Here is a 27,797-nt window from a genome sequence, read left to right as displayed (position 1 = left end):
TAGAATGTTTAATAGGCTTAAATAACGTTTTAACTAATATAGGTTTATATCTTCGATAATGGTTTTACTAAGAATAAGACTTTTAATCTAATAATATTATGTTCTTCGATAACATTTTCAAAATGTTTTTAAAATTTTTAAAATTAAACATTTTGAGCGAATGGAAAATTAAAACGCCCATAACCTTCACACGTCATTGAAATGTCAATTGGACATTCGTTATCAACCTTGTTGATACGGCAGTGTCGGCAAACTATTACATCGAATACTCGTAAAGTTACTTATTTGAAAATGGAACCTAAAATAAATTTAAAACAAGATCCAGCTTTTACAAAACTTCAAGAGTTCTACAATGCTAATTCCGACAAAATTAACATCCAACAATTATTTCAACAAGACCCAGACCGCTTTATTAAATTCAGGTACGTAAGAATATTTAAAAAAATATTAAATTTCGTTTTATTAAATGTGCTTACATTTAACGTATTAACCTTTTCATTCTTGTTACGTTCGCTCAAGAAATTTACATTTAAAGGTCAACGGTAACGTATCAATGTCAAACAGTAAGAAAAAAAAGTTTAAACTTTCTTTTTTTTTTAAGTTTCTAAATATTAAATATTGTTTATTTTACGATGCCTAAAATGGAAAAGAAGCTAGTAAGTTTCATTAAAAAAACGATTGCCTCATATTTTTCTAGGATTGCAAGATGCAGTTTAAAAGACACAATTTTTTCAATACTTATAAAATGATAACAGATAAAAAATAATTATATCACGGTAATAAACAGTTATTAATATAAATCATGATGAAGTAATATAATTTTTTAAAACATTAAATATTAAGTTTATAACGCTTGTTCTAGTCTACGGATTCCAACTCCCAATGATGGAGACATCCTGCTAGACTACTCTAAGAACAGGGTGGATGCTACTACCCTCGGATTATTGTTCCAGCTTGCCAAGAGTCGTGGTGTAGAACAAGCTAGGGATGCTATGTTTTCAGGTGATTACTACATGTGTGCATATGCTTAACATCACACCCTTGCTGCTATTTTTTTTTTAATGTTTTTAGCTCAGATAGTAAAATAAAAGGTAAATGAAATGTGAAAAAAAAAAAACTGATGAAAGAGCATCAAAAGTTCAGTAACTTTAATTATATTTATTGATTTGTTGAGTATTAAGAAAAATATACATCGTTCCCACTACCAAGGAATGTGTATTGGCTTTTGATTATGTATTTTCATTAGTTACTTAACTAGAATTTAACATATCCTCCATTTATTTTATTAATTTTAATTTTCAAATAAAACATATAGTGATTAATAAAAATATTTTATTACTTCATAAAAATAGTTTACATTGAGTGATCTAAATTTGACTGAAATAATTATTGAAAATTGGAGGAAAACTTGTATGGATTTGAAAATTACGAACATTTCATCTACATACATAATATGATGTAATTGGTTTAGTTTAGAGCCGAGATGGCCCAGTGGTTAGAACGCGTGCATCTTAACCGATGATTTCGGGTTCAAACCCAGGCAGGCACCACTGAACTTTCATGTGCTTAATTTGTGTTTATAATTCATCTCGTGCTCGGCGGTGAAGGAAAACATCGTGAGGAAACCTGCATGTGTCTAATTTCAACGAAATTCTGTCACATGTGTATTCCGCCAACCCGCATTGGAGCAGCGTGGTGGAATGTGCTCCAAACCTTCTCCTCAAAGGGAGAGGAGGCCTTTAGCCCAGCAGTGGGAAATTTACAGGCTGCTAATGCTAAAAAAAAAAAAAATGGTTTAGTCTAGTCCTGAGGCTATAGTTATACATATACAGTGGTTCAACCATAAGAGGAGAAAAGCCAAATATACAACATATGAATATCATTGGTTAAAATGCTTAATTAATCTATGATATTCACTATGACTTTGTGAAAAAAATTGTTATAAATTAAAATATATTAATCATAAAATCTTAGTAGTGCACAATATAGCTGAGTTATATAGCAAATCGCATAAAATATGTAAATCTAAGGTTTGTTTATCTTTTTCCAACTTCCATTGGAATAGGCTATCCTTCACTCATTTTCATCGTTCCTACCAAGTATTTCTTAACAAACACAATAAATAAGAAAATTAAAAATAGAAAATTGAACACTAACACTTTTTCTGCAATCAGGTCAAAAGATCAACTTCACAGAAGACCGGGCTGTGTTACATATTGCATTACGTAACAGACAAAATAGGCCTATCCTAGTCAATGGGAAGGACGTCACACCAGACGTAAACGCAGTACTGGCCCACATGAAGGAGTTCTCAGAACAAGTTATCAGTGGCAACTGGAAGGGGTGAGTTTCTTAAACCATTGGTCACTAATTGATAGTAACCTGTTAAGTTCATTGATTGTTTGGGGGAAAATAGTATCGATATCAACTCTAGTATTTCTCAAATTGTCGTTAATGTCTGATGTACAGAATTAGTAATAGAGAATTAATGTCACATAATGCTGACATAAGCGTAATACGACATCATGGTACGCATATTTGTAATTTTATTTACAACCGACTTCAAAAAAAGTAGGAGTTTGTTATGTTTGTAACCGCAGAACGTCATTCTGAGGGAACTGATTTGAGAAATCTTTTTTTAGTGCCACTAAATATAATAAAGAGTATTTAATGTTGCCATTAAGTATATACATTATTGTAATTTTTTTTTTAATTTGATGGAAAAATATTAAGTGTGTTATTTTTATGTTAACAATTTATATCATTTTATAGGTACACGGGTAAACCAATCACAGATGTGATCAACATTGGCATCGGAGGGTCAGATCTCGGCCCACTCATGGTCACAGAGGCGCTGAAACCCTACGCTAATCATCTTAAGGTACATTTTACGAAACAAAACTAAAATTGTAACTAACACACACAGCAATACTATATTATTTTATTTGACAACCTGAACATTCAACGACGTCCAAGTGCGGACGATGTATGACGTCATTAATACATACATAAAATTTAAACCAGTTAAGTGGTAGAATTATTAGTGAATGGTAACCAGGTGGTACTTAACCCATGTAATAAATTTTTTTGTTAAGGTTCACTTTGTATCCAACATCGATGGAACCCACATCGCTGAGGTGCTCAAGCGGTTGAACCCAGAAACAGCTCTCTTCATTATTGCTTCGAAGACTTTCACAACCCAGGAGACCATCACCAACGCGACCACAGCCAAGAATTGGTTCCTTGAAGTCGCTAAAGATGTAAGTTATTAAATCACATAATTTGTTTTATGGAATTTCTCTTGTCTATATATTATTGGACAAAGACAAAACATTTCTTATTCGATAGCTATAAACACTAAGTGTTACCAGCTTAAAAAAATCTATACTAATATTATAAATGCGAGACTAACTCTGTCTGTGTGTCTGTTGCTTTTTCATGACTAAGCCGCTGAACCGAATTTGATGAAATTGAACTCTAAGGAAGGACATAGGCTACTTTTTTTCCTAAAACAGGGTTAGGGGATATAAGTAGTTGTCATAAACGGCTCGAGCACAGCCTCGGCCTGTGCAGTAGTTAATATTTGGGTCTCATTGGAGGACTGAAGGAGCGGGGGCGCCGAGGCTGCACGCGATTGGTCCGTCAGTCGATGCTCGTCGGCCATTGGACTCTCACTTGTCATTCGGCGACAGTAATTTGGCTGAAAGTTACATGCACGAACTTTAACTGCCCATCTTTGCTCACTAGAATAGTGTTGAATAAATATAATATATTAATCAAGAAATTTACAGTGCAAAATATAGTAAATAGTCTGGAATGAGTAAATCTTGGGTATTTTTATGTCTAGGATTGGAATTATAGTAATTGTATGATTTTCTTCACCAGCCGTCTGCAGTATCAAAACACTTTGTGGCGTTATCGACTAACGGAGAGAAGGTGTCAGCGTTCGGCATCGACCTCAAGAACATGTTCGGTTTCTGGGATTGGGTGGGAGGCAGGTAAGACACACGCACACACTACTGGATCAAAACATCACTTTCGGTTTTGATATTTGATATCTATCACGTGGATTAATATTAATTACTGTTATTAATTTTATCTAGAAGTATTTAGGCCTCGTGACGTTTAAGTTTAACAAATTAAGAGTTTACACGAGTCATTAATAGTTTTTTTTTTTTTTTATTTCTCTAAAAACACGTTATCCGTGTCTTTGATTTTTATTTTTTTTATTCTAGGCTGTTTGTGTTGTCAGGCATCAAAACAATTTTTATTTTAGGATATATATTTTAAATATGTTATTCATATTGAATTATTCGTATGCAATATATATGTGAGAATTAATTCTTATATATGTAGTTCAAAATACATTATAATTACATACTAAAAGTAAGTTAGGGACCAGACCAGCTGTAATAATTTAATATGGAAAATAAAAGAATTATAATTTAATATATTTGTTTTTTTTATTTAAACTTTAGGTACTCACTCTGGTCTGCTATCGGCCTGTCCATATCGCTCCACGTGGGTTTCGATAACTTCGAAAAGCTGTTGGAAGGGGCCAGCTTTATGGATAACCATTTCACGACCGCTCCCTTGGAGAAAAACGTAAGAAACCATAATAGTTTGATGATGTAATGTTAATTAAAAAATAAAAGATTAAATACGTAATTAATTAGTCAAACAAAAATATACCTTTTTTGAGAATGTGTACTAAAATATATATTTTAATATTTTAGTGCAAGTTCTCAAAAAAGGCTATACTCGCAGGATCGTTTTTACGGATCCCTCGCTAGGGTATTTTCACACTGTATTTATAGACTGCCTTGGCTAACCAGGGCCCTGGGTTGGGTTGGGCAGATAAAAAGTTATAGGTTTTTCTTTCGAAACATTTTAGCGTATTCGTATCGCCGGCTAGGAAAGTTAAATGATATAAAACACTAAAATAGACTCCTATGTATATAGTCTTAACAATTTTTTGTAGTTATTCTTCCCTTAAATGTTTGTCCAATCAGTCTTCATTTTTTAACAATATCAATGATAATGGTCACCAAGTGTCACAAGCACCACAAATAATGTCGACTAATCCTCATCTAGAACAACTATTCCAGGCTCCAGTGATCCTGGCACTGTTGGGTGTGTGGTACAGCAATTTCTACGGAGCTGAGACCCACGCTCTTCTACCTTACGACCAGTATTTACACAGGTATTTATATTATTTAATTAACATATATTCTATTCCAACCGTAGGATATAGTACATGGATATGTATATATTTTTACTTGTAATATAATTGTACTTTACTGACATACTCGGTTATTAAAATGGTTGAAAAGAGTAACTGCTGAGTTTCTTGCCGGTTCTTCTCGGTAGAATCTACTTTCCGAACCGGTGGTAGCTTTACATTTAATCCGACAATGTTACGTGACGATTCAAAAGTGATTTTATGAGTCAACTTCAATAATGAATACTATGATTTGATTTGTCTATTGAAAAAACTTCATGTGTATTTATTTTAAAGTGAATTATTTATGTAAGTAAATATAATATAATAATAATTTATTGGTGCAAACGTAAATATTACAAAAATAATCTTATATGAGTTTACAAAATAAGTATGACTATTGTTAAATGTTACTATTAGCTAAGTAATATATTTTACATGTGGTTTGGCACTTTAGAAAGAGTGAAACTTATTATCCTTTATGGGTTATTTACATAACATGTGTTAAGGATAATTAGACCAACCCCTAATGGAAAATTAAAAGTAACATTAAACACATGCATAGCAGAGTCATTTGAAGAGGTTGAATTTGTACGTAACAGATTCGCAGCATATTTCCAACAAGGAGACATGGAGAGTAACGGTAAATACGTGACGCGGGGCGGTGACCAGGTCGAGTACAACACCGGCCCCATCGTGTGGGGCGAGCCCGGGACCAATGGACAACACGCCTTCTACCAGCTCATTCATCAGGGTACTAGGTGGGTAACACTTGAGACTTCGTTTTTAGTAATAAATATGGTAATTTATTATGTTTTAATAATATACACTATAGTAAATGATTACTAATAAAAATATAACTGTAGGTAATATTAAAATAGAATATATTTATGTTAATCCGGCTCGAAGGACCATAATTAGAAGAAGTGTGGTTTTATAAAAAAAAGACGTGGTAGGCAAATTATGTTATAGACTTTAAATAAAAAAATTATCATACAAGTCCTAATATTTTGTTAATCTTATTGGGTTGTCTTGAATTAGCTATATGACTGTCCACTAATAAAAGTCCTTGACTATTTTTCTTGTGACTATTGTATTTGTATATACGTATAATTTATCAATAATAGTTACAAGAAAATGGCTAAGAACTTTTGTTAGAACTTAGTAATGTGTATTACTTGAACCACCTTTGTACTTTTAATCATTTGCATATATATATTTTTTCGAGTTGAAATGAATTTAAAATACTGTGTATTCATTAAGTTCACTGTTCGCTCGCATACAGTAATTTATTAGATGTGATAAAAATCATAACAAATAATTCAATTCGTAGATTGATCCCGTGCGATTTCATTGCGCCTGCGCAGACACACAACCCGGTGTCAGGTGGTGTGCACCACAAGATCCTGCTCGCCAACTTCCTGGCTCAAACCGAGGCGCTCATGAAGGGAAAAACTTCAGACGAAGTAAGGAACTAATCAACTATAATTATTTAATAATGGGACTTACAATTAGTTTTGCAAAGGTTGTGTGATCCTAGTATATTCCAATGGCAGAAGGGCAGAGATAAACAAACCTTTGATTTACAATATATTCCATGCGATTCATTAAAAGCTGTTATATAATGAACTAAAACAATTCTTGATGAATATATCTTTATTTATAATACTACTAGCTGAACCAGCGGCTGGACTACCGCGAAATTTATAAAACACACTCTTCCAAACCGCGTTTTACCCCCTTAGGGGTCTACACCCTTTTGGGAAGCCTGACAAATTTCAAGTTTGTGGTGTTAGTTTCTGAGATTTTGTGATTAATCAGCGAGTCATTTCATGTATATTACACTTAACTACTTATTTCTTTAATTTTATCTTTCCGATATTAACTTCCACCGTTGAAATCAAAGATAATTTAGATCTCGACCAATGATATCGTTACAATTCAAGTTCAAATTTGATGTATTAGTTTTACTCCTATCATGAGATAATTTTAAAATGTTTCAGGCTAAAGTGGAATTGGAAAAGTCTGGTATGGCACCAGAAGCGATTTCAAAGATCCTTCCACACAAGGTGTTCAAAGGCAATCGCCCCACTAACTCCATTGTTGTGAAAAAAGTTACTCCCTTCACCCTCGGAGCACTTATTGGTAAGATACACATACACATACCGACGATTCATTTTGTTAAATAAAATTTAAATATAAGCAATTATTTCCAATTTGACATTGCATTTCGTATACATAGAGCTTAAATAAATATTTTCATTTTTAGTCTATTACAATAGACAATTTCCGTCTTTTCTTGGTTTGTAAGATTAATTAGATATATTGTTATAATATTAATTGAAAATTTACAATTATCAGAGCAAATATTTGTTTAAATTAAGATATATTCTTAGAAGGCGTTAGGTCAAATGGAGCATCTGATGGTATTTGGTCACCACCGCCCATAGACATTAGTGCTGTAATAAATATTATCCATTCCTTACATGGCTAAAGCACCGCCAACCTTGGGATCTAAGTTGTTATGTCCCTTGCGCCTGTAGTAACACTGCCTTACCATTAAAACCGAAGCACAACGATACTAGGTATTGCTGCTTATTGGTAGAATATCTGATAAGTGGGTGGTACCAACAGCCAGACGGGCTTGCACAAAATCCTACCACCCAGTTCACTATGTAATTAACCGTTATTTTGATGATAATAAATTTAGATATCAACTAACATATTATTATCAGTGTGTAATTTGATATTTTTATTCACAGCTATGTATGAACACAAGATTTTCACCCAAGGAGTAATCTGGGACATCAACTCCTTCGACCAGTGGGGAGTGGAGCTCGGGAAACAACTTGCTAAAGCCATAGAGCCCGAACTTCAGGACTCGAAGCCTGTTACCTCTCATGATGGTTCCACTAACGGTCTCATTAACTTCTTGAAGGAGAATTTTGCTTAATAACATTAAATTTTTTTAGTGCTTGTAACTATTTTAATCTTTTAAAATGTATCCAGATTTTTAAAAATATTTAATAATGTATACATTTTTAAATAAGATTGTAATAGAAAACTATGCAAAGGTAATTTGATAATCAATGTTATGAAACTAAATCCACTATTTAAAAGGCTTTTGTTAAAAAAATCATATACTATGCAAGACTAGTGTTGCAATGTTGAAAAATGAAATTTTATTAAAGATATATTTACGAATGAAAGTAGGTTTTTGGGAAAGAGATCTCTTATGTTTGTTGTTGATTTACGTATTAATTGTATTTAATACACAAGTATTTCAAATTTGTTAATGATTAGATGTGTAATTTGGAATAAATATTAAAAACGTTTACAATATAATATAATACTCCTTTTTTTTATACATCCATAAAGATATCCTTCTTTTACTTATAAATTTAGTTCTCTGTACATTATAATATATAAATAATCAAGCAATTTTGTATCTTGTGCGATTTTTGAGGCATTTAATTTATTTATTTTTATATAATTACTTTATTGACCACCACAAAGTAAATGAGACAAAAGGCGGACTTAATGCCTGAAGGCATTCTCTGCCAGTCAACCTTTAGGTCAAACAGAAAACCACGAAGGCGGTAATTAGTAATTGACAAAACATTACAGTATACATAGTTATATATAAGAATATAAAAGATAATACCGAAGACCCAGCTTCAAGTAAACAGGAACGTCAAATAATTAACAAAATTTATTTTTCCAGTTTTTAAAACTCAAACTCAAACTCGAAATTCCTTTATTCAACATAGAAGCACCACACTTACTTATTGATGGTCAAATTAAACACTTATCATTTTTGTTACAATCATCCATTATCTTCCGCTTTTCAACTCAGATTTTCAATTCCCATGTCAAATTCAAAAATATTCTTCTTCTACTTTTATTTATAAAATGTCATACCAAAAAGTATTCATTGCATTTATATAATTCTGTGATTGAATACAACTCAAAGCTAGAAGTTTGATTATTTATAAATATCTTATACAAGATAATTTATAGGCTTACAATATATACATATACATCCACATAGTATCTACAAAATAAATATAGATCTATATTATCTATATATGTTTTTAATATAAATAATAATAGTGCATTTAATGCCTTTCGCCAACGGGTTTCAAGGCTTCAAGGAGTGACCGTACAGATATTAAAGACCAGCAAAGCACCTACAAGACTTTTTGTGTTGCAATGTCTAGGGGAGGCGGTCACTTTCTACCAGGTGATATATGTCACCGAATACGTATCCGATAGGGAAGGTGAAAAATAAAATTATTTTCTGTTACAAAATATATGTCACGTGTAGTAGTAATCTTACCGAATCAGTCTAAAGCTTCGAACAGGTGTCTACAAATTTGGCTTCGGATTTCGACTTTTCGACAGGAAAATTTGGAAAGAATAAATTGTCATAATTAACAGTTAACAGATTCCATCTTTTTAAATGAGGGTATTGGTTATCATCAGCAATCATTTTTTAAAGTCATATCTCAAGCTTTTATTCGCTTTCTGCATCCAGCTTGGTCCTACCTTCTATCAATGGTCCGAAGCCAGTCTCACACATAAATATGTAAATAATCAAACAACATGTATAGAAATTAACAGTCGTTTATTTTGTATTCAATGACGTTCAAAAATTAGCATCCAAAATTTATAACAACAGTCATCAAACCGGCAAATGAAAACAAGTCAAAATGTACTTAAATCTTCAATACTGAAATACTAGTTAAACAGATTTAATTAAGTACAAATCTGAACGCTCATTGGTCATCCGCGTGACGTATGACGTTATCAGCTGCCAATGATCATTCAGTTGAATTATATTACTTAATTTGACTGAAACCAGCATTTCAGACTCAAGAGATAAGTTAGTAAATTCAATAATAATAATCATTCAGTTCAGTTCAGTTCAATCGTTCCATGATACTTAAACATTTATGACTTTATTTATGAATGTTTAGAGGGCGAATGGTTAAATGTTTTGTCTTCTGGTTTCTGATGTTGAATCATTGATGCCAGAAAGAGATCAATAGATATTAACTTAAGCTTTAAAATTATTCTAAGGGGGTGATTTATACAATACTAGCTACCCGACCAGGTTTCACATGGGTGCAATATACAACTTATAGATTGAAGAAACATAAAAAGGAAAATTCTTGTTCGTTTCCCGGCTAGGAAAGTTGAAATTCTAAATTTCTCCAACATAACATACATGTATTATACATATAAACATTCCACTTGGATCACTCTGTTTTATAATGAAAAACACATTCAAATCCGTTGCGTAGTTTAAAATATCTTTATATACTTTGTTTCACACTACGTAGAGATGCCGTTGTTTTCTTTCAAATTATAAAAAAAAAAAGATCGATTTATTTTTAACTAGGACCCACTAAACATTTATAAATAAGGCCGACGGTGAGTAACATAATTAACAAACTATCTTAATAATCTAATTGTTAAAGTTTGATATTCTATTTCGGTTTCCTGCCCCTGCCGCTACCCGTTTTCGCTTTCTTATTTACGTTCTTCTTCTGTTCTTCGGCTTTACGCTTCGGATTGGGTGTTGTTGATAATATCTGAAATTAAAAAAAAAAAAATGGTTCTTAAAACGAACTTGCATTTCTCGTATTATTCGACCTATGCGGTGTATGAGACCTTGTTTTTAATAATGCTTTATTTAAAAAACTTAAAATTGTACCAGAAGATGCAGATTGTTTCAGCGGTTAGTATATAATATTAGCATATAATTATAATATATTATATTAGTATATAATATAAGGAGAAGTGCTTCGCAGTTTCATCCCTTTTAAATTTTAGCTATAGACATGAAAAGTGAATGTTTGATGTTCTTGTATATAAAATACTAAGTTTAGTATACATACATATGCATACAGTTTAAAAAGTGTAAGTAGGTTTTAAAAATTAAAAAAAATAATATTTTGTTTGTAGGTTGTACTTCTTTTTTTTTTCTCTAATGGCAGGTTGTACTTTGCTATTTCTTATAGATCTTATAGACTTACCTTGAAGAAGCCATCAAGTCTGCCCTGTGTGGATCCAGTACGAGCTTTTATTAACTTCTTCGCACCATTGCGGACTCTATCTTCATTGAACTGTTTGTCTCCACACAGGAACTTAACGAGACCATCCTCATCTGGATCTGACCACTTCAACTGGAATCAGAAACATAATATAATACTGAGATGCTCAGCCCCATATTCTATGTTAATCTCAACCGGAGATTGTGTGCGTTCAAATTTAGTTTAATATAGTTTTTATGTAGTGAGGGTCCGATTGAGTAACTAGTATTTACTAGTATAATAAAAAAAGGACAAAAATAGTCAGAAAGAGTAAATTAAACAATATACAGTGAATCACAGGAATAGGAATGTCACAAAAAAATATTTAAAAATTACGTTTCCTTAAAATACTAGGAACAGAAAAAGACAATTATTTAAAGACGATCTTAATATCACGAGTTGTGAGTAATGCAAATAAATTGTCATTGCGAACACCGATATTCGGTAACAACGACGTAGACCCGGGTTTGTGGAGAATTAATATTTTTTATTGTATTATATTATATTATTTTGTTTGTCTATGTATGGTATTCGTTATTAAAAATTATGTGTGAATATTCCAACAAGTGTTTCAGTTTGATGTAATAAATGCTGTAATTTTAACGTCTTTGTCATATATGAATTATAATGCAATAACACACCTCAATATCCTTTCCTTCTGTAACTTCCGGGTTAAGGAATAGTCTCCTCGCGTCTTCAAAGTTCCAATTCTCTGGGGGTTGATATTTATTAGTATCAATGTTGTGCAGCACGTCCTCTATGCTCCGGTGTTGCTTGATGAGTTCAATTGCTCGTTTGGGCCCGATACCGCGGATGGAGCCGCAGTAATCACAGCCGAGGAGAATGCAGAGATCAATGAACTAAAATATTCATAGTATAGTATACTTTAGTAAAGTACTAAAACATACAGAGCAAATATTATAGTTTTACTTGGTGGTAGGGGTTTATACAAGCCCGTCTGGGTAGGTACCACTCACTCATCAAATATTCTATTGTAAATAGCAATATGTAGTACTATTATTCCCTAGTTTGAAGGGTTAGTGAGCCAGTGTAACCAAGACTGACGCAATATTATTGAACTTCTGACTTAATGACTATAAATGTAGTTGTGTCTCAGGTTATCTGTTCCAAAGTATTCCTGGTGCATATCAATAATTTGGTAAAACGCAATATCGTTGAATATGTAGAACTGTGGAGCAAATTTCCATCTGGCACCACTCCCAAGAAACAATATATATTTATTACCGATTATAAAATATATATTTACTTCTGTATGATTAAGTTCCAACCCATCCAGAACTTGATTCAGGTGAAACTCTTGTACGGGCATCTTTCTCGCTTCTGAGAAGGTCAAGTGTCGTAAGAGCACATTCGATCCGAAAGTCAATGCGTCCATATCTTCTGTGGCCACCGCGTATACTTTACCAGCTTTCACCTACAATTTTATTTGTTAAACATATTAAAGAATTTTATTTGTTTTGTAAAAAAAATTTAAAAGTGAGAGCTTAATGTGGTTATGGATGTCTTTGTGTCGGGGGTATTTGTTTTATTTTATGTAAGAAAGAAATAGATGTGATCATGTTTGCCTTTAAAATTTTGTTACTGTATAGTAACCATCAGTTTGAGAGATGGTGAAAACTCAGTGGTAGTCATTCTTTAGATAAGACGTTACTCACTTTTTTGTTTTAGCAGTGGAAATCTTCGAGATTTATGCATATCTTAAAGTGGAGCTGGGTTATGTGGGATTTTAAGCCACTATAATACTTGTCATGGTCATATATCACAGTTAAAATGGACTAGATATCTTGAGCTATCCCTTTGTTTGTTGATGTTTAAACATTTAGTTTAAATAAATTAATTAATAATACTTATGATCTTACTAAAGCTGCACATTGAGCCTCGGCTTCACATGGAGCTTCAACCACAGGAACACCCATCAACTTCAAAAGCTCTCTCGCTTCTTCACCATGTTGTTTTGTCACTTTTACCAGCCGACGGTTAAACTTCTCAATCGATGCTGAGTCACCTATAAAAGTTTATTGCTTACAGAATTACATTTAAGACACTAAAACCTCACAGGAGGAAGTTTCGATAATGATAAACATTAACATTTGTTCTATATCAACAATACATAAGATATTTACCAAAAATGGGAACTTTGAGATCTGTTTAGTAGTAAGGTAGTTTAGTACTTTTTAATATCTCATGTACAGTGATTGATAATAATTCAGACTAGATATGCTTTTAGTTTCCGAGCTTTCTCTGTAAATGTCATCAAGTTCGAACATGATTAAATAAAATGTGGAGTTCAAGTGGATAAGTATTTACAAATAAATTAAAATTGACATTGCAAAGCAAGCATTACCTACTTATTTATAATAAATCATCAATAAGTTTCATTTTGAGCTAATCTGGCAAGTTTGTATATGCATGTTAAGAATTTCTCATAGTATGGAGGTGTTAGAATATATGTATCTTAACCAATGATTGGGGGTTCACACCCATATGATATACAAAACATTGTGAGGACACCTGCATGTGTCTGATTTCAGTGAAATCCTGTTATAAGTGTATCCACGGGTCTGCATAGGAGTAGCAGTGGGCAATCCATACTGTTACTTCTTTTTATGATGCATTATTTAACTTCTTATAAGAGTTACAGTTAAAAACCAACTTACCAGCCTCCGTTGCTTTCTGCAGTTCTTTCTCTGCCTCTTCACGTCTCTCTGCTCGTTTATTAAGTTGATGAGATTTCATTTCAGGTGGTTTTCCATCAAACACATAAACTGGCTTGATACCATTTTCAACGAGACGGATTGTTCTATAAAATGTGCCCATGAGATGTGATGTGGTTTCACCGTCCACGGATGTTAATTGTGCTCCTATAATTTTATTTTTCTTCAGTTAAAAGATCTACTAAATATTGATATTCGCCTCAACCCTTATTAATAAAGTTGTGGGTTTCATTTTCACAGTTTGATAAATTATTAAATGTATATGTGTTTAACTCTTAGTTATAAAGTTGTTACATGTATGCGAGCTAATTAACTCTATATAGTATAAGTATATATTCAAATATAGAATGTAAGCACAAAGTTTTTAATGTATTGTTTTATAATGTGTCTTGCATTGATTATTATTATTGATCAATTATTGATATCCCAGTCAAACCAGTCACCTGGTTTTATGTGACTTTATAACACACACATTAAATATTAAAGATGCTATCAATATAAAAAAGTATATAGGTTAAAAGCAAAATATTGCTTTAAAATCTGAAGACATTGTGAACTATATTTTAGGTAAAAAAAGGTAAGATACAAGGTGTAGATAAGAATGGGTATAATTTTCTAGGTGAGCTTAATAATCTCGCTGAGAAGACAATATAAGAACAATGTAATGCGGAAACATACATATTATTATTTTTATAAATCGGTTACCTTCACTCCGCACTGCTATTAGGAACTGATACAAGCTCATAGACGCATCAATTGCCACTTTTCTACCTGTTAAAGAATTATATTTATGGAGTAAAAGGCGAAATGTTTTTAGAAATTTACATTTAATATTATCAACGACTTACCGAAGTAATTTTTAATTTCCATTTCTTTAACAGCATGGGGTGCAATGTCTGCAATTAATTTAGATAAACCAATAATACCCATTTTGGCGTATTTAACTAATTAATAATGATTATAATAGTATTTATGCAATTAGTCTCTGAATAAAAGCGGGAAATTTTGACAATTGACACTAAATTAAATTGAATTAGAATGACATTCGATGTTTAGAGATGGGCACTTTTATAAAAAACATCGATTTTGAAAACGAATCGAAAATTGTAAAATTTAAATAACAAAATAATTGAATATAAAATTATAAAAGCTTTACCTACCCAATTGCTGTATTCACTCATAAATGTAATTAAATACGTGTAATACCTGTCTGTAATGTAACATTATATAATTCGAGATATCATGTTGAAGCAAAAACAAAACGGATGCATAATTACATATTTTATAACTTATAACATTTTGACATCCTTTCGAGCTGTCAATCTAAGCCATCAAGTAAAAGTGTACTGTTTATTTCGATAAGAATCGAACAGTTATAACTTAAAAAAACGAATATTTTAAGTTCAATTATGGTTAAAAAATGTACTTAGTCATTTTTTAAGCAAAGAGATTAATAATATTTGAGTGAAACTATCCCTTTGTGTAATTAAAATAGCTTTTTACAAGATATATTAAGTTATATACTTAAAAATTAAAAAGTAATTACTAACTTTAAAAATGGGAAATTATATTTCGATCAATTTAGAAGATCATTATAGAAGAAATGAAAAATTTCTTCAAAATTTAAATGAAATTGCAGTGAGTTACATTTTTACAAACAACTATTTCTACGTTAATCTACTTATCAATTACATTAAAATATGAACTGAACCTACTTTACAGATGGAAAGGCAAATTCAATTGAAGAATCAAATGGCTGAGAGACAGAGGGCTATGGACTTGGCCAAAAGTCGAGATTTATGCCTTTGGTACTCAGTATTTTATGTATCTGCTACGGCCGGCTTATTTACTGGGTAATTCATTTAAAATTAACTTTTAAAATATATTATAATTATCTTCTTATTTTCATGAATTCTATATGTGAAAAACTATTAATATTTGTTTTAGAATACATTTAGATTTGATTGAAAGTAATAATAAGAAATATATGTTTCTATCTAAACAGGTTTAGGAGAACAAAAAGGGCGTATTTCTTATTTCCTCTCCTGCCACTTACATTTGTCAATCTTTATTATTGGGATCTTGCATATGGGAATAAAATGCATCGTCTCAGAAGTAAGTAACTATAGTTTCTATGTTATTCCTGACACTAAGACTGATTTGAATAGAAATCTACAAAATATAATTTATTACAAAATTGTTTTGTTAAAACCTGTTTTGGTAAATTCATTCATCACTCTACTGCCGTAGTAGCTTCAAAGGTTGGTCGCGCAAGGTTTGTGGTGGGATTTTAGGAAAGGATAAAAATAATGTAAAGAATCAGTGAAAAAACACCTAGGAAAACGCTTGTCTTTGATATGTTTGAGCGACAACGAAAAAGGCGTCACGCTTTTTCCATTAACAAAATATTTAATAAAGTAAATCTTTTGCAGTGGAAGCTGAGCACATAATGGCACATGAATCTGATTTGTTAGAAGTGCCCTGTGGTCTGCCAACACCGTCCTCTATCGATCAACGTCGTTTGGATCAGGAAGAGAGGAGCAAGATTCATCCTCCCCTCCCATAAAGGAATTAATAAATCACCATGTACTATTTGTGCCTTCACTGCTTAATAGTTTAGAAAGCTGTGGAGATATGTCAATGAGTGCGCTAGTTTGCTTCTTAAAAGTAATCTCAAAAATATCGAAATTCCTAACCGAAAGTATTAATTACTGAATTCCTAAATATTAAATGTTCATAGATCTAACTATATTTGGTATATTATTGTAACATATACGCTTTATTAAAACAATATTAATTTTTGTTTTTGTTAATAGGTTTTATTATGGCATATATTTTTTTGATATTGTTGTTATTATACAAATATATAATATAAGTTTTACGATTTAGACATCGAAAGTGTACTTTATATTCAATTTACAACAATTTTTTTTTTACTTTAGTTCTTATTTAAGTATATATTTTTAGACGCAAGTTGTGATATTACTTAACTTAATTTTTGCATAGTCGTAATGTATATTAGATTTTTTATTAATATATCAATGATGTAATACAACATAGTTATGTAATTGTGATATTTCACTTGTTCTTAATAAAATAATTCATAAGATTTATTGATAATAATAACTTGTGAATTCAACAAATAAATATTATTAGATTCTAGTTATTCAACGTTGAAATGTCCTGTTTATTCAATACATGTTACTTCATTAAAGCATAAAAAAAATTACCTATTTTTATTCAGTGACAACAAACCTAATTGACTGTTACAATCAGAAAACGATTTGATGAAAAAAATCGATTCAAATGTTGAATCGATCAAACAAAAAAACTACAGTCAAACATTATTTTAATTGACAGTTTTAGTTGTCATGACAACGAACAACTTGTTTGCCGCACTAAACAAATGAAACTCGTCCAGTCGTGCTAACACAACGTGCATTATTTATTTTTACAACAAACAATAAACAGCACAATTTTATTACATTGTATAAGAAATGTAAATATATATTTTATTTATAACATGTGAGTGAATAATGTTGCCTTGTATTATTAATTCAGTGGATTTGCATTACGTGTTCCGTACAATGATATAAATTGACTTATTATTGACTTATTCGGTTGCTTAGTGTACGGATATAATCAATAAAAATTTAAAATTCAGTAGTCATGCTACAATATTCAAATTAGTCGCCGATATTAACCGTAATTTGCATATATAGGGTAAATTTGTTCCTATGCTATGGAACATCTTTGTGAATGTTTATTATCATTTTAGAGTCGATTTTCGCAGTGGTTTGAACACACGCACAGTGAAAAAATGAGTCAAATTCAGGCAAATGCAAAACGCGACGAGAAAAAGAAGGATGTACAAAATAAAGTATCGAAAAAAAGTCCGGAAAAAAATATGTCCGAAATCGATGAACATATACTAAAGAGGTTTGATATAAAAAAAAGATTGGGTAAGGGGGCCTATGGCATCGTCTGGAAGGCCATAGATAGAAAGACCAAGGATGTTGTGGCAATAAAAAAAATATTCGACGCCTTCCGCAATCAAACGGACGCGCAGAGAACATTTCGTGAAATAATATTTTTACAGTCTTTTCGTAATCATCCGAATATTGTTAAGCTGCACAGTATACACAGGTATGTTTAAAATATTATTATTATATTAAAAATAAATTATTCAATTTGGCTCTTACAAGCACTTTTCGATTATATAACAGGATTAAATTAAACTTAAAGTTATAACTGGTTGCGAATGTAGATTTTATCGAGAAGATTTTTCATCATCAATGTACTAAAATATGTCAAACTCAAAACTCAAATTGCTTTATTCAATATAGAAGCATTACACTTACTTATTGATAGTCAAATTAAACACTACCACCGGTTCGGAAAAGTAAACACCCTGACCTGAGAAGAACCTTAAAAAGAGTTACATACCTGTTTGAAAATTAACACATACTAACTGTAACCTTTTTTTATGTATATTAATATTATTAAAACGAAAGTAACTATCTGTTTGTCAATCTGTCTGTTACGGTTTCACTGCAAAACGACTAAACCGAATTTGATTAAATTTGTCACTAAGCGAACTTGAACTCCAAGGAAACATTTTTTAATAAACGAAAATTACTAGTCTATGTAATCTTGTAGAAAATAATCAGCTCTAAATTTATTCGTTGGTAAGGTAAATGTATCCGTGGTATTTAATTATAGATTCGAATATGTTGCCCCGGGAAAGATTTAATGACGAGCAGTCGAAACCGTGGGGTTACAAAATCTTTATTACTAGTGACTATACAATATTTAAAATGTTAAAACTTTACAATTGCGTATATTACGACTGAATCATGAATAAGCTGCACTAGTCGTTTAGAATAAACTTTTATGTACTGCGTTTTTAAAGCTCCGTACCTCAAAAGGGAGAGGAATCCTTTTTATGATCACTTCGTATGTCTGTCTCTCTGTCCGTCAAGACCCATTATCTCAGGACCGCATAGAGGTATTATGTTGAAATCAATACCAAATACTGAGGCCTGCGGTCTCTTGGAGTTGTGATAAAATCAAACCTCTACGCAATCAAATGTGTATGGCGATTTGTGTCGTATTTCCCATACATTCGCAAAGGGAATCAAACCTATAGAGCACTTCCCGTTGACCGAAAGAATCCGAAAACATTAAATTTGTTGTTACATCAACGTTTGTTCATCTGTCTGGTGATACGGAACCCTCAGTGCGCGAGTCCGAATCGCACTAGCGCGGTTTGTTTTCTCTTTATATAAACAAATCCATATAGAATTTTATACACGGCTTTTGGTGAGGTCTTTCTATTTACAGTAGAACCTAGGTAAGTCGAACTTCAATGGAAAATAGAGTCGAGTTATAAATCTTTCAACTTTAATTAATAAATAATTAATCGGTCGATTTATTTCGGAAAGCATCGTGTCGCATAAACAGACCGCGAGTGAAAAACAATATGGAAAATAACTCGTCTTAAATTTTTCTAAGTCAATTAAAATTATAATATATATATAAATACGCAACCGTTTCTTATTTTAAATAATTCGTAGAACGCCTTTCATCGCCTCATAAGTCTTAGTTGGAAGTTTATTTATCCTACATGAATTCAAATAAAAAATAATTATCTATCAAGTCTCGCACGTGACGTCATGTGACGCAGGTGTTCCTATATAATAAGCGTCCCAATGGAAAATATTTCTTTCTATTTTTCGAATATAATATACTATGTAGGTGCTTTGCGCGGTTTTATATGCTTCGATAGGTGAATGGTTAAACGGCAAAGATCATTTTTCGATTGATTTATTTAGTAAAAAAAACTTTGGGGCTTTGTGTACTTGGTAGTAGGGCTTTGTGCAAGCCCATCTGGCAATATTCTACTGCCAAACGGCAATACTTGCAACGGCAATGCATGGTTGTGTTCCGGTTTAAAGGGTGAGTGAGCCAGTGCAAGGGACTTCTTAGATCCCAAGATTGGTGGTGCATTAGTGCGATGACCCCAATTTCTATGGGCGGTGGGAGCCACTTAAAATCAGGTGGCCCATCCTATTTAAAAAAAAAGAATTCCATCTTCAGCAAGCACTGGAACATCTCGCTTCTCGTTCTCATTACTGTATTAATTCATTAAAAATTCGCTCCAAAACTCCGAATCACGTGATTATGACGTAAATATATTTTACACAAAGCTAGAGCTGCCGTTTTATAGAGGAGCTTTTGTCGCAAATAATAGACGTAATTGTCGATTGGTGATTTTGCACATTACATTTATAAAGGCTAAAGTGTTTAGATTCTATGGCGTTTGCCATTTGTTTAACAAGAAAAAATGGTCTACGCACAAATAAAAAATACTGATTACGCCGTTAATAATTGAACTCAATGGTACCTATTACCAATCAATCTCTGGTAGGGCTTTGATCGATAGCACGGCATTGAGTAAGCCTGCTGCGGTACCATATAATAGTTCATTCTATCTATTTATAATTAGATCCAATCAAAATTAACTTTATTCGAGTAGGAATCTATTCGATCAACTGCTAACAGAACGGTTGCAAGATTTTTGATTGGAATTTTACATGATTCAATTCAATTCGACGTTATTGGGTAATTCATGTTCTGATTTTAAGATTGGTTGACGAAGTGAGGAACATTTGCTATCGGCACTGTAGACTCAACATCTTTTTATATCCTACTAGCTGAACCCGCAGCATTACAATACACAATAGCGCAAAAACCTGAACAGCTCCCTTTTTACCCCTCGATGGATGGATTAAAAAAATAGCCTGTAACGTTTCCCGGGACTGAAACTATCTCCTTACCAAGTTTCATCTAAATAGGTTGATCGGTTTGATCGTGAAGACGTAACAGACAGAGTTACTTTTGCATATATTAGTAGGGATGGTTGACGGCGCTTTGACTTTGTAAGGTGTGTGACTCTCGTAGAGCAAGTTTCTTTGTATACGAAAGAGTTAAAAATGTAAAACGAAAAAATTAAAAGTGCTGTCAATATTTGTCGTTTTTATGTAATTTATAGGCAGTCGGGCTAATAGTCACCCTATGGTACGTGGTCACCACCTAGACGTGTGTAGTTTTAGAAATATTAACCATTCCTTACATCACTACAATGCGCCACTAACCTTAGGAGCTAAAGTGTTATGTCCCTTGTGAAGGGATGTCATGGATATGTTATTTCGGATCTGGATATTGATATTACATTATTTAGTACTTGTAGAAGAAAAAAAATACCAAGATATTAATTTAACTTTATTTGTAGACTATTATTTAGTATTAGATATTATCACAGAAAAAAAGAATAGCTTTAAAGAACAATAAGCTACTCTCTAAATATAATACACGTGCATATGCAAAAAAAAAACGTTTTTTATCCGTTGCGGCTACGGATAGACTTTTATTTCTGATATCCGATAATTTTGGTTACGGTTACGGAGCTCCATAACATCCCTGCCCTCGTGACTGAAGTTACACTCGCTCGCAACCCGGAACACAACGATACTAAGTATTTGCTGTGTGGCGTTAGAATGTTTAACGAAGTCAGTACCCATGCGCGCTTGCACCAGTTAGCAGAAGTAATCAATGTATTTTTTATATATATTATGTTCCGAGTAGGTACCTTGTTAGTTTTCTCAGTGGATTCTGTATTTCGAATGAGTGGTAGCTTTAAGTTTAATTTGTTTTTCGTAATTATTTTTTTTTAATACCAATAAGATCTCGTTATTAAGAAGATTCATATATTTTGATTTTCAAATATAATTACATTTTAGAGCGTTAAACAACCGCGACATATACCTTGGCTTCGAATACATGGAGACTGATTTGCACAATGTCATCAAACGGGGTAACATATTGAAGGATATACACAGGAGATATATAATGTATCAGATGCTGAAGGCGACCAAATATATACACTCTGGGAATGTGATACATAGAGATCAAAAACCTAGTAATGTACTTATCGATAGTGCTTGTAGGTGAGTGGAAAATAAACTTGATATATTGTATTATGTTAAATTGTTACACGTAGGAAATATGCGGGTTCAAAACTCAAGTCAAGCCAATGAAAAAATATTGGGTTTGTTTATCGAAAAGTTCTCAGTAACAGTAAAGATGTCTTTGTAATAATTTAATCAGGGTGAAGTTAGCTGACTTCGGTCTCGCTCGGTCGGTGTCGTCGATGTATTCTGGGGGTGAAGACGGAGCGGACCCATGTTTGACGGATTACGTCGCCACACGATGGTACCGAGCGCCGGAAATACTCATCGCTAGTAAAAAGTTAGTGATTTTTCTTGGCTCTACCTAATGACTATCTGGGTTGGTACCACTAACTTCAGACAAAAATGAACTAAAACAAACTGGCCAATTTTAATAAACCTCATACTGCTTTACTAGTGTGCGTGTATTTAGGATCAACTGTTGGACAATATTTTTTTCGATGCACGATGTATAACAGTCTATCTAAACATACAAAAAATCAAAAAGATAAATATAGGAATCTATCAATTCAACTAAATAAGGCAACGGAAGCTTAGTCTCCGAAGGTTTAATAAAATAAAACGCAACGTAAATAGAGACGCAATGTTCAAAAACTTAAATACTGTCGCTGCTCAGTGTACAAAATGTATTCTTAGACTTCGATTCAAATCTTTAAAAATTCTGGCAATTTTCAGTTACACAAAGGGTATAGACATGTGGTCCCTCGGTTGCATTTTAGGTGAGATGCTGACTGGAAAGCCTTTGTTTCCCGGAACGTCTACCGTGAACCAGATCGAGAGGATCATGGCTGCGCTACCGAGACCATCTTCTGAAGGTATTCAAAATTATTGCTAAGTAAATACCCTTACACTGATAACATGTTTTTGTGCAAGCAATTTATCAGCAAATTAAACTAAATTGAATACATTTTATGGCTGTGTTGCAAGGGCATTAATATCATAAAGTTCATGGTAGCACATTGCCGGTGTAAAGAAAAATTTTCATGCTCCAATCGGTGGTGATCATTTCTTTTTCGCTGGTAAAACGCTCTTTCGCTTTTCTCCCACGTAAAGTGGGGGAGGGGGGATGTGGGACTCGCCGGAGCTGAGAACGCTTGGTGCGGCCAAATAACCTCTAAAAAACCAGCGATACCCGCTCCGACTCTTAGTGGGACATCACGGGATTCCTTGCGCATGGTACCGTGATGTCCCGACGGTTGGCCCACCTTTGCGGGCCTTCAAGCTTAAGGAATTCGCCGTGTAGGCGATCCTTGATGCGATAGCATTCAAAAAAATTATTATTATTTTATAAATACATCAGTATATTTATTATAATTGTATTCGTGATTACTGATGATGTGCAAATAGACGCCTGGTTAAGTACCACCCGCACACCACATATTGTACTGCAAAGCCAGTCTAACTGCAGACACAAGCGACATCTTAGATTTCAAGGTTGGTGGCGCATTGACGATCTAAGGAATGGTTATGGTATACCCGCCTAACAAATTAAAAAAAAAAACAGGAATTAGGGGATGATCATCATCCTGTTCAAACTTTTCCAAAACTAAAATACTAAACTAAATTATAATATACCTCCGTCTAGCTTAACGCTTTCTTCGTAATCGATTTTGAAACGTACGTTTTATTGTCTTAGACATTGGAGTTGTATGTAGCGGCTACGGATCATCACTGATCAAAGAGTTGGCATCGGCCAATTCGAGGAATGCGTCTCTGACTGCACAATTGTCATGTGCGCCAAAAGATGCATCCGAACTGGTCCAGCAATTGCTCGTGTTTAACCCAGCGAAAAGACTCAGTGCGGAAAGGGCCTTACATCATGAATATGTCTCCAAGTAATGTTACTATAATTTTTTCTACGTATAACATACTTAACTTAAATCAGATATTTATTCCACATAAATATTTAAGATGCAGTTTAAGAAATTTGATCATCATGCCCATAAATTTTGGACGAAGTCGCTTATAGTTGGGTTTTTAATTGGTATTTTATAGATTTCACCGTGAAAAAGACGAACTGATTCTTCCATCAGACGTGTTGCTGCCTCTACGTGACGATAAGCAGATGTCTGTAGACGATTACAGAAATAAGCTGTACAGCATCATGGCGAAGGGGTTCCAGCATTGCAACGAACAGCCAAGGAAGACTTATTCTAGGTAAGTTTTTAATAGAGGAAGTCGACTTGATGAAACCAAAAGCAAAACAAAAATAATCTTTATTCAAGTAGGCTCATAAAAGCACGTTTGAAACATGTTACAGTGTTGAATGAAATGTAAAGCTAACACCGGTTCGGAAAGTAGATTCTACCGAGAAGAACCGGCGAGATACTCAGTAGTGACGCTTTTCTTCTAGTTTAATAACGGAGTATGTCAGTAGAGTAGAATTAAATTACCACTGTGTGCCTTTCGCCGGTTCTTCTCAGGTAAGGTCAGGGGAATTTTCTTCTCCGAACACGATTTTAATTTGACAATCGATAAGTGCTTTTAATTTGAATGATGGTTTTAGATTTGATATTTAAAGATGTCCAAAAGACTGATCGACTAAAAACGCAAAACGTACTTTTCTTCAACTGTACCGCCCAACACTTTGAAATCGTCATTTTTGTACAGTCTTTTAATATTATTAAGTAGCCTAGCTTATTTTCACAAATCAATTTATCTCAGTTTTACTAGTACAATAATAATTATAAATTTGATATTATTGATCTATACACTTGTTATTATTTAACAACAATGACGCTGCAGAATATAAGATTCTGTCTCGATATACATGCTAATATACCCCCACGTAATACCTCTCAACTCCCCTCTACTCGCCTCACACTTCACACTGCACTAGTGCCTCCTATTCAACTCTCGATCCTCACTTCACTTTACTCGTTACGATACAATTTTAATAAAATAACGTTAATGGCATCTATAAATGTTGTTCGAATCCACGAAAACCACGATGACAGAAAAGAGGACAAAATTGTCTATAACTAAACTGCTACTGAAAAACTTTGAAAAGTATGACCGTTAATAATTATCTTAAAATCAATTTAACTTTTCTCATACAGCAAGTCACAAATAATAGCAACGTCCACTAAGAGCAGGAGTTTCCAAGAAACATCCGATGTATCGAAATCTTATTCCAAGTCCAAGCTAAGCGTATCCGCTGACCAGAAACTCAGACCAAAGCCGAAGCCAACCGATAGACCATTGAAGGAGTTTAGATCGGACCAGACCATCGGGAAACCTATGAAAGCCACGAAGTATTTTGAGACCAGGGGCCATGAATGGCTGGATAATAGTCACGGGGATTACTTTCAAGTCGCGAGATCGAATCCGTCGGATATATTCTCAGGGGAGAAGAAAAATCTCCAGCAGAGAAGGAATTCCACGTCGTTCTCCACAATAACGATTGGTGACGGTTGCTATGGAAACCAGAAGCATGGAGTCATAACAGCCAGCGCTTTGATGGATTTGAGGACGAGTATCCGATGAATACGATAAATATTCTGTAATGAGTTAGTAGTTTTAGGAGTTTTTTTTTAATGTGTTTTGAAGGGTTTTATAGTGATGAATCTTGTTGTGAATGTAATAGTATTATTTTAACCTTTAAGTACTGGCTATTTTCGTAACGAAAAGATATCGACTTGTGGTCCAATAGACCACTAGAATAGAATCTCACTAAAGGCCCTGATAAATTTAACAAATTTCGTAGCAATAGTAAGCTAATATTTAAAATTATTTATGCCAATGAATATTTTTTACATTTCCTTGAAACTTTAACATCGAATTAATCCAGATTGGCGGCGACGTTACAGGATAACTTTACTAGTCGACTTATAGTTTTTGATTGTGATATCGAATACGAGATGTTTGCTTAGTGTTATCACTAGGAGAACATCTCGTATTCGTCGCATTTCATTCATTCAACCTATAGAAATGTAATCGGTTTTGTTCGGATGCACCCATCGTTCTTCTGATGGAGTTGCTGGTGTGGACACTTGTTTGAAGGCCAACGACCAATAGATAGTGCGAGTGTCATATCGGATAATTGTTTACAAATAGTTTAAAATTAATATTTATTCTCATGCCGATCATTAGCTCATTTGTATGGAAGATAAAGTAAAAAAGATAAAGTCACGTTGTCTTTGTGACCACGCGTCGGTACTTAAAGGTTAAGTTTGGTTTTAAACGTATTTAGAAGTCTTGTGAAAATTCTTGTTTAAATTTAAAAAAAAAAGTGTATTGCAATAAATTCGTCCAGTTTTTAAGATTCCAGAGCAATGATCTACTCTGAAAACTCTAGTCTTGGTGATTTCACCAACTTTGTGTATTACAATGCAAAAGTACTACTTATTGAACATCGTCTCCCTCGAATGATAACATCGTGAATGCACGCAAATCGGAAAATTGTGGGTGGATAAAAATAAATATAAAGGGATAAAATACTTCCACAGAGTTTTTTAATCAAATCCTCTGATCAACCTCGTACGTAGTTTTTTCATAGTTTTAGTTTCTGAGCTCCCAAATTGTGCGCAATACTCGAAAATCTCTAACCATTTTAACAGAACTTTGTGTTTCTACTGCCCTAATCTGGTAATCGCTTTGACAAAGCTCATTGGATTACAGCTTTTCCTAAGCAAGTTTTATTAGCCTCTTCAAATTAAAATAGTTGTTACTGATTTTTTTCGTGGATCTCATTAAATTTTAAATCATTCCAGTTATTCATTCTAAATATAGGTTTCGACTTTTTCTATATTTATATAGGTTTCAAAATAGTTTAAGAAAGATAGCAAAATAATCTATTGCTAAGAAATTTTGTTTAGCGACCGAAACAAAATGTCAATTAAAGATTTCGTCATCGAAAAACTTTCGTCGCCATTTTGAATAACGAATTCTGCAAATGTCAATGTCAAAAATTCGCTTGCGTTAGCGCTGGTTAACACACGTGTTAAGATATTTTGAGTTTACGTTTATTTCTATAGTATATTTTATTGTTAATAATGCTTCTAGTTGGTATTTGTGTTAAATGGTATTACTAATTTTTTTTAAAATGTCTTTTCTTTAAAATTTTATTTGACTTTTTAATTTAGTTATCTCAACCGCACCGATCAATCTCATTAGCGAAATATCTGTGCCCCGTCGGCACACTTAAAAGCCATTAAACTAAGAATTGTATTGAATAGCCTTTATACTTTTTTTCTTGCACTATTTGTGTTTTACGATGTTGCCATTGGAGGGTGACGTTACGTAGATGTGGGTGGTTCTATTATTATATTTAATTTTAATTATTTGGGGGCGGAGTTTTACAAAAACAATTTATATTATTATACATGTTATAGTATTGTATTCAAATTTTTATTACCGTTTGGTGATTGGATTCATTGAATACAATGTTTAGGTAGGCAAAGTCAAGTCAACTGAACTAGAGAATATTTACAAATCAATGATGTCGATTCCGTTGTACAGAATATCTGACTCTAATTTAATTCTTCTAAATTGTATGACGCACTCTTCATTTTCAATTCGTAAGAAAGAGATGGCAATAGTTCTTTTCTCTTTTTTTTTACAAGATATTGTTCGAAACATTTGTAGACTAAATTTCATGTGTACATTTTTTAATTACATTCAATGTCATATTTTAAGTCTCTAGCAAAATCCTTTAGATAATTAATTATGCGTACAAGAGAATCGACAAATTTGTTGTTTTTTTTAACTCGAC

At 32.9% G+C, this 27,797-nt stretch overlaps 5 protein-coding genes across 5 annotated transcripts in view; 3 read left to right on the top strand and 2 right to left on the bottom strand.

Moving 5' to 3' along the window:
- The window catches only part of LOC113391499 (RNA-binding protein pno1), a 269,552-nt gene that overhangs the window by 123,034 nt on the left and 118,721 nt on the right, over window positions 1–27,797 (bottom strand). The gene's annotated exons all lie outside the window — the stretch shown is intronic.
- On the top strand, window positions 196–8,565 carry LOC113391506 (glucose-6-phosphate isomerase). The gene is made up of 12 exons (XM_026627495.2): window positions 196–422; window positions 863–1,002; window positions 2,175–2,343; window positions 2,773–2,881; window positions 3,096–3,260; window positions 3,886–3,998; window positions 4,479–4,605; window positions 5,109–5,203; window positions 5,824–5,982; window positions 6,555–6,687; window positions 7,225–7,366; window positions 7,984–8,565. Exons 1-12 carry the CDS (start codon window positions 202–204, stop codon window positions 8,172–8,174), a joined length of 1,764 nt encoding a protein of 587 aa, XP_026483280.1. The 5' UTR covers window positions 196–201; the 3' UTR covers window positions 8,175–8,565.
- LOC113391510 (flap endonuclease 1) lies at window positions 10,421–15,082 on the bottom strand. The gene is made up of 8 exons (XM_064219003.1): window positions 14,903–15,082; window positions 14,760–14,825; window positions 13,998–14,201; window positions 13,200–13,345; window positions 12,587–12,754; window positions 11,961–12,179; window positions 11,263–11,412; window positions 10,421–10,818 (listed from the first exon to the last, which is right to left on the bottom strand). Exons 1-8 carry the CDS (start codon window positions 14,982–14,984, stop codon window positions 10,714–10,716), a joined length of 1,140 nt encoding a protein of 379 aa, XP_064075073.1. The 5' UTR covers window positions 14,985–15,082; the 3' UTR covers window positions 10,421–10,713.
- LOC113391514 (plasminogen receptor (KT)) lies at window positions 15,361–17,276 on the top strand. The gene is made up of 4 exons (XM_026627504.2): window positions 15,361–15,692; window positions 15,777–15,907; window positions 16,060–16,169; window positions 16,487–17,276. Exons 1-4 carry the CDS (start codon window positions 15,612–15,614, stop codon window positions 16,618–16,620), a joined length of 456 nt encoding a protein of 151 aa, XP_026483289.1. The 5' UTR covers window positions 15,361–15,611; the 3' UTR covers window positions 16,621–17,276.
- Window positions 17,840–25,627, top strand: LOC113391509 (mitogen-activated protein kinase 15). The gene is made up of 7 exons (XM_026627497.2): window positions 17,840–18,200; window positions 21,857–22,063; window positions 22,224–22,364; window positions 22,760–22,899; window positions 23,721–23,919; window positions 24,080–24,241; window positions 25,144–25,627. Exons 1-7 carry the CDS (start codon window positions 17,875–17,877, stop codon window positions 25,568–25,570), a joined length of 1,602 nt encoding a protein of 533 aa, XP_026483282.2. The 5' UTR covers window positions 17,840–17,874; the 3' UTR covers window positions 25,571–25,627.

The sequence above is a fragment of the Vanessa tameamea genome, chromosome 25 (assembly GCF_037043105.1).
Source record: "Vanessa tameamea isolate UH-Manoa-2023 chromosome 25, ilVanTame1 primary haplotype, whole genome shotgun sequence".
In the NCBI taxonomy this organism is placed as follows: Eukaryota; Metazoa; Arthropoda; class Insecta; order Lepidoptera; family Nymphalidae; genus Vanessa; species Vanessa tameamea.
The sequence above is the reverse complement of the archived record's forward strand: the minus strand, read 5'-3'. Positions and strand labels throughout refer to the sequence as shown.